At 36.3% G+C, this 7,657-nt stretch overlaps 2 protein-coding genes across 3 annotated transcripts in view; one reads left to right on the top strand and one right to left on the bottom strand.

The window, feature by feature from the left end:
* Positions 1 to 7,657, top strand: part of apip (APAF1 interacting protein) — a 162,660-nt gene that overhangs the window by 143,197 nt on the left and 11,806 nt on the right. The window lies entirely within an intron of this gene.
* LOC134863130 (mucin-5AC-like) lies at positions 32 to 3,695 on the bottom strand. Of its 2 annotated transcripts, none has more exons than XM_063881431.1 (5): positions 3,525 to 3,695; positions 1,102 to 1,890; positions 946 to 996; positions 775 to 853; positions 32 to 681 (listed from the first exon to the last, which is right to left on the bottom strand). In XM_063881431.1, exons 1-5 carry the CDS (start codon positions 3,586 to 3,588, stop codon positions 510 to 512), a joined length of 1,155 nt encoding a protein of 384 aa, XP_063737501.1. In that variant the 5' UTR covers positions 3,589 to 3,695; the 3' UTR covers positions 32 to 509. The 2 variants fall into 2 exon arrangements, with proteins under 2 accessions (XP_063737501.1, XP_063737502.1); XM_063881432.1 differs by having other exon boundaries at positions 1,198 to 1,890.

Raw genomic sequence — 7,657 nt, 5'->3', positions numbered from 1 at the left:
GTAGGTATAAGAGTAAATGGTTCGGGCACTGTTCAGGAATCAGAGCTTTTTTTAATAAAGGTGGGGGAACCAACACAGCAGGTTGAAATAAGTTACAATCCACAACACCAATAGTGTTATTTCAAAGAGATTCTAAATAATATTACAACAAACATTTTCACAGAGACATTGTCTTGTGTCCACTAAAAGTGTCTGCAAAAAACATACAATAAAACATCTAACAGTATGTTTCTCAGATAATACAATAGCAATAAAAACATCAACATGAATATTGCTAATATTGCTGTAGTTTAAAAGTATGTACATAATGAGAGTTTTTGAAAGTTGACATGAATAAACACACATGATTCTGCTTTAGACAAGGATCAGAGAGGGTAAATTCACAGGAACCTTTTTGCTCCACAGCCTTTCCCATCCCTTTTGTTGCTCTGATCAAATCATTCTGCTTCAAACTCTGACTTGTGTTTCTGTGATGAGTCCTAACCCTCGAGAGACACTGTGTCTGAACCTCAGTGTGAGGAATGATCTGGAAGCTCGTCCAGGGGGATGACTGTGTACTCTGCTGTTCCATTCTCCCTTGGATTGTCTTTGTGAATGAACGTCTCCATCTCTATTTCCCTCTGCTGGTTGGAGTAGTTAGTCTTGGTCTCTACCTGGGATGCCTGGCTTGGTCCATTCCACCTGCACAAATAAGGAACAATAAGAATTAATTTTCTAAGGTTAAAAAAGTTATAGTTTAAAAAATATAGCTTTTTCCCATTTTTAAAGCCTTACTTGTGTCTGGTAGCGATGGCAGCAAATAGCATTACCAATGCTGCAAGGCCAACAATAAAACCAACGATGATGATCCAGTCTGGAGATATGGGAGAGAAGAAATTAAGACAGGGACTGAATAATGCCAGAGTTTGATCATGAACAAATCTGGTTATATTTGTTCAGACTTACCTGGTGTTTGGTGTCCATTGGGAAATGTGTCAGGAGCGTCCAATTTTTGACCTAAGAACAGAACAAAAAACAGGCTTTATATCTTCCGTTGGCTATCAATAAAGCAAATGCTTATAATTGTAGGCAGATCTATTGAGGCAGGTTTTGGATATTTACCAGATTCATTATTTTGATAGAATCTTGCTTGCCCCACAACTGTCTCATTGTTTGGCACTGTAGTGATGTTCTTAATGCCTGGTCCTGATCCCTCACCTGATGCTTCGCTTTCTGCAAACATTCCTGGTGTGATAGGAGCAGTCATGGAGGTTGATGGTGAACTGATTGTAGTAAGGTACTGGGTAAACATTTCTCCATCTCCAGAGCCTGAGGTCGTACTGGAGGTTGTAGTGTGGTACTGGGTAAACATCTCTCCATCTCCAGAGCCTGAGGTCATACTGGAGGTTGTAGTGTGGTACTGGGTAAACATCTCTCCATCTCCAGAGCCTGAGGTCATACTGGAGGTTGAAGTAGCGTACTTGCTAAACATCTCTCCATCTCCAGAGCCTGATTCAGGACTCTGGGTGCTCAGGAAGGCATGGCTGAAGGCAGTTGTAGGGTCAGTAGTTTGTGACACTGGGATGTGGTTGTCGGTGACGCCTGAATTGGCTTCATTTGGCTCTGTTGAAGAGGTCAAGCTAAGCTGAGGGTTTGGGGTGGTGGTTGAATCTGAATCTGTAGATATTTCAGCATGTGAAGTTGTGGTGAAATGATCGGGGTCTATGGAACTGTCAATAGACTCCCCTTTAACTCTTTCCTGAATATCTTCAATTATGTGCTGAACAGTAGTGTTTCTTTTGGGCGATTCAGTTGTCAATGTAGGAAGTAAAGACTGTTCGACAAGGTATCCATCCGTCAAAGCCTCTCTGATAACTTCATTTTCAGCTATGCCAGGGATCTGGGTCAAAGCTAGGACAAAGAGAGACAGAAAAATACAGAGGTCACCTTTAGTGTTCGTCTACCAGTCCTGACATGAGTGGAAAGGAAAGTTACCAAGCCTTTTTGATTCATAAAAAAAATTCTCACACAGGGCTTATACGTAATATGCCCTAAATTCTTGTTTGAACTTGTTTTATGTTTTCCTTTGTTGACGTGTGCTGAGAGACAGTAATGATTAACCTGGGTGACTAATCATCTATCAGAAGGTTTACAAAAGAAAGGCAGCCTCATCAAAGCATCAGTTTTCACAAGAGCCAAACACACTTTGACACACCCAGTTTGTGTTGGAAGGAAGCCTAGCCGAGTTTTGTGACAAACTTGAGGAAAACAAATTAGGCAAGTTTTTTGCTCGCTACTAGTGCATATTTTTATATATTTCAAACCATAATCTGTTAGTTTTTAGCGTGTTCTGTTTTCAGGTTGAACTTTGATTGAATATTTCCATTTTATGCTAGTTTATTCTTCTACTTTTATACATTACATAAGAAGTATTTGGCTTTTTACTCCCTGAGAGCCACATCTTACTTAACATAATACGTTTTGTGCTTTTGAAAATGTAAAATAAACGTTTTAAATACAATACAATTAAACCAGGGTTTTAAAAACGATTGTTTGAAAAAAGTCTCAGATGTGTTAAATCAATTACTCTTCATGGCCCAAAGGACTAAATAATTAACATGCTACTTATACATTGATTCTAAAGTTGCAATATAATATAATATAATATAATATAATATTATAGTTAAAGGTAACATTTTTCTCTAGAGCAAATAGTTTAACTGTTGATACTTCAAAAGAATTAGATTGATATTCCTTCACTTTCACTTATTTAAACACTTGAACGAAAATTGGAAAAATCTCAATAAAGTAAACAGAAAAGTAAATTGAAATATTTTACAACTAAAGCCTGAGAATGGAAAATGTCCCAGTTTGGGATAAATAAAGTACTTCTGATTCTGATTCTGAAATCAAACATCTCCATTCTCCATTTCTGCCCTGTCACGTTCAGCTCCGGTGTTCCCTATGAGGTTGCCGGATGCCCAAAACTTGTGTAACAGCTCTTTGCTGATCTTTGGTTTCACCTTACTCCAGACACACGCTTTAATGCACCTCCTGGAGGGGCTCAGCACATTTTACAAAGATCCTTGTGTGTAATCTGGAGGTGCCAGTGAAACCTATGCACCCATAATGAAATACTACTCCTGAATTCTTACAGAAAGACCTGAAACATAAAGAGCATCTCGGGAAAGGAGGGGAGTGCTGACTCACAGGGTAATAAAAAGGACACAATGGGAATTATTGAAATTTTCGAGGTCTGTACAGCATAGAGAAATTACTGTGTCTGCAAAACCCATGAATATAGCCTCATGAGTCCTTAGGTGGAAGAGTGTCTTTTTTTTCCAAATAATTGTACTGACTACCATTGAATACCTTATATTAGGATTAAAGCAGAATGAAATGTACCTAGTTTAGGATCTTACCATTGAAAACTTAAATTCTTAAAGCAACATTTCATTACCAAATAAACCAAACATATGCTAAACTAGAACAGGAAGTGTTTGTTTAAAAATAAAAAATAAAAAATAAAAAAGACTTTCACTTACTGTTGACAGGTGTTGAGTGGACAACAGCAAGAAGTCCAAGAGTAACCCCAACAAGAAGATTCATCTTGAAATGTAAGTAACCTGTGACAAATGCAATGGACAGAGTAATCTGTGTGAGTCGAAAAGGTATTTGGCACACTGAACTGATTATGAAGCAGATGAATCATGTGCTTCCTTTTTATACACAGCAGCAGGTAGGTGTCACGTCAGTTTAACAATGACTGACGAAACACGCAGGAGGGCTGGCACACCTGTGAACACACCTTGATTCTCATGCTTTTTTTTATCCTCTTCCTTTGGCATAACAAACAAACACTGAGGAAAAAAATATATCCAGTTTTTCGGGAAGTTATTTTGTTTTAAGATACTTTTTACTGGAAGAGGATAAATATCAGGAAGGTTGTCAATTACTTAAGAAATGTGGCTGAATGATCACACTTACTGCTTTAGTTCAAAATAAAAGGCAACAGCACTGATGAGGCTAAATCTAATGCACCTTATAGATAAAACAAAAACATATCAGCACCAGAAAAGTCACGTTACTTGTGATTTTCTTATAGTTTACTAAGATACCGGACTCCAATTTACCAGTTTTAGGTAACCAGACTCCAACTGCAAAAAACTGTTTACATTGCAGGAGGAGGGAGGGAGGGATGGGGAGTGAAGTGAGTGTACTGTGATACTGGAATGTAAATCAAATGGCATCGGTTATTGTACACTATAATGAAATAAAAAGACGCACACAAAAAAAAGGAGGTTGAATGTAAGCTTATAGTAATACAAATGAAATGTCACTGGTTATACTGTATCTATCTAAAATAATTAAGGCTTTTGTTTCGGTATGACAATGACATGTTTCTATTGGTCATGTTAAATCTATGTGTATTTATGCATATATAAACAGATACAGTAGATCTAATATGACAGTCAGTGGTATGCAAATACATAAATATATCAACAAACATAAATGCATACATACAAGACACATAACAGACATACAGAAGGATAAACAATGGAAAATAAACAAAACACCCTGAAGGAGAATGCAAACCTCATTATGTATAAGGAATGGAATGAAAACAGAGTTGCAGAATTCTCACTTGAAACTAAATTATTTACAAGTTTCTCACTAGTCAATTTATTGATTTGGTCAATATTCACTCTACTAGTTAAATGTAGTTAAAATATGGCCTTAAAGTGCAATTAAAGGTATTGAGGATAAAAACTAAAGAAAGCTTAACATAGTCTTTGTTGGATATACTGTACAGGGTTTACATATAAAATAAATCTATAAATGCAGCAGCCATCAGAAATCAGGGCATTGCTGAGCGAGTGCATGAAGTTTAACCAACAGTTTGATTAAGGGCAACTTAGAAACCACATACACCACAGCATTTGATGAAGTATTGAAAACAGTGGGTGAAAGTTGGGAGAAGACCTTGAATAAAGACATGATAAATTGTGTTTGGTTATGGAGACACACAACAACACACAATTTTCTTATCAGTTTTCAATTATCAATTTATCTTTCACCATTCCCAGGTTACGAGAGATGAGTGTAAGCAAAACAAGAGCCTTAATTTTTGGCCTGGATTCAACATTCTCACACGCAATTATATAATTCAGCACTTTTATCTCCCTATAGGCAGTGCATATGTTTACAATGACTCTTGAGGTACATGGAGTTTAAAGAAAATGGGTGTGTCCCAGCAGGGCTTTAACCCCGGGCACTCTGTAATGAACGATCATGAATCTGAAACAGTCGTCGGGAATTACTCAGCATGTGGGTGTACACTTGTCCAATCTTGCACTCTATACGCACAAAAGGTTAATTTCCGTTACTGTTATAATGAAAGGGGACAGTATATTAGTGATGATTCATAACAGGTATAACCTCAAGGCTTAAACACCAGTCTAGCATTTAACAGCGTGCAATAGTCAGATTTCACTGGCAAGACACTCATTATGATTGAGTATTACAATTATTCTCACAGTGGTTTCTCTTGCGAGTGTGTTGGTTCTATAGGTCATAGCATGTTATTTGAAATGAAAGTATTTTTAATCCAATGAGGTTGGAAAATGTGTTTCAATGCAACTTTTGATGCAAACATTTTATTTTTGCAAATTAATATGCGTCCAAAAAAACCCGATGTATTTAACCCTTGTAGAATCTTGAGCCTTTGAATACAAAAGTGCATTTTAAAGAGTATTCTATTATAATGTTCCATTCTTCAATGGCTTTTCAATTAACATAACAGTGAATCAAAATAGAGTCAAATTTTAAATAATGTTCATTAAAATGTGGAGATATGTAGACTCGGAGCAGCATTACACTTTGATCAAACCTTTTGCATTTTCTTTGATTCAATCTGTGAACTTGTCCACTCTGAGGGAAGGTTTATCTTCAGAAAGTGCTTTTGAATCTTCATGAAAAAGTGGAGATACATTTAAAAAAATATTGTCTGAACATGAGCTCATTTGACCAAATGCTGCACATATATGAGGAAAATGTGATAAAAAAATAAACATGCACATCTACATTTTCAAATCTTTTTCTGTATTCCTATACAATCAAATGCGAACAAAGCAGCAGAACAGAGGGTATTTTAAGGGCAAGTCCACTGGGCATGTGTAGACCAATTAGCAGCCATTGTAAAGCCCCCACCCACCCTCCACCTGTTATCTCATGTTTCATGGCAGCCACCATTGTTCCTTTCTACAAAACCCCAGCTCACTCTCTCTGCAGCGCTCAAATCTATTACCACCATGAATAAGCAAGAGAAACTAGTCAGCCTTTATCACTCCATTCTACCATGGACAAATATCCGCTTTTGCACATTTCTGTAGTAGATTCGTAAAAAATCACATAATATGAACTTTCATCAGCGCTTTACAACAGTATTGTCTTTGCAAAGACCGTATCTGTGAAATGTGAAAATGATTTTTACAATTAAATAGGGAATAAGATAATGTGAAATTACAACTGAAAAGGAAATGTTACATTTATTGGAAGTTTGAAATGTCCATGCATCATAGGATCTGAATTAAAACTGTAAGATAAACTATTATGCTTACTTTATTTTGTATGCAAGCAATTACTTTGCATCCTAAGACCGTTCTACTCTAAAAAAAGACTCAAAAACATGTTCAAACAGTCACGACAATTAAAAGTATAATTTTATTTCCTCTAGATTAAGGTCTCATTTTGCATTTCACTGATTTTGGTTTAAGTAACGGTATAGACTGATGTGTAACAAAAGTATTCAGCATGGTGTGTGTAAACGAAGGGATTTCAATTACCTCCTTCAGGGAAGAAGATCACATTGGTTATTTTAAAATGCTTCGGATCAAGGCGTCAACTAAATGAATTATAATGTAATCTGTTCTCCTTTAAATACATCATTTTATTTCAAGGCACTGAAGTGATTAGTCTTTATTTGTTGGCACAATTAAAACATCAGGGTAGGAAACATACTATCGTAGAGCTTAATTGATATATTCAGGGGAGGTGGAGATCCAAAGGGCTTATAAATTACAAAGTACTCCCCAATAAAAACATAATAAATGTAATTGCAACATTAGTGTGCATTGTTACACATCAACTACACAAATAGGGAAGAGATGCTTATTCTCTCCCCATACCTTTTTCAAGAAACAAAATGAATTCTGGGACCATGGCAATTAAAGACCTTCAAGGCGATGTCAAGTATGCAGAAAATAATGACTAAATGCTAAAAACTATGTGAAAAAATTAACAAACAAAAACAATCACATTAGTGTTTTTGATATGTACTGTACACCTTTAATCTAAAGTGTGTATAACATTAGATTAAAGGAACAGCAGTGCACATTGCTTCCTAAGCCACTCATTAGTTTTGACAAAAGTAGATCATTTGAATTTAGGGACCTGGATTTATGTATAATCTCAATTTGGCTAGCTTTTTGCCCTACCTTAGAAACTAAATCAGTTTTAGACACACTCTATGTTTGTGTCTCCATGGTGTTGACTGCTTTGTGATGAAAGATAACTAAACACATTTATCTCCTGGCCTTGTCAGACTTTGCTGGATTTCCCACTAGTTCATGACATCACTGATAAAACTTGACATGGCAAAACATGACACCAGGCAGCG

The sequence above is a fragment of the Eleginops maclovinus genome, chromosome 4 (genome assembly GCF_036324505.1).
Source record: "Eleginops maclovinus isolate JMC-PN-2008 ecotype Puerto Natales chromosome 4, JC_Emac_rtc_rv5, whole genome shotgun sequence".
Classification (NCBI taxonomy): domain Eukaryota; kingdom Metazoa; phylum Chordata; class Actinopteri; order Perciformes; family Eleginopidae; genus Eleginops; species Eleginops maclovinus.
This window is presented reverse-complemented; position numbering and strand designations above follow the sequence as displayed.

What these genes read in the sequence shown, in the direction of transcription:
- LOC134863130 (XM_063881431.1), bottom strand. Translation starts at nt 3,588, where the DNA reads ATGAATCTTCTTGTTGGGGTTACTCTTGGACTTCTTGCTGTTGTCCAC. An exon ending in CCACTCAACACCTGTCAACA is followed by an intron (nt 1,891 to 3,524) that starts GTAAGTGAAAGT and finishes TCTTTGTCCTAG; the next exon opens with CTTTGACCCAGATCCCTGGC. An exon ending in CAATGGACACCAAACACCAG is followed by an intron (nt 854 to 945) that starts GTAAGTCTGAAC and finishes CCATATCTCCAG; the next exon opens with ACTGGATCATCATCGTTGGT.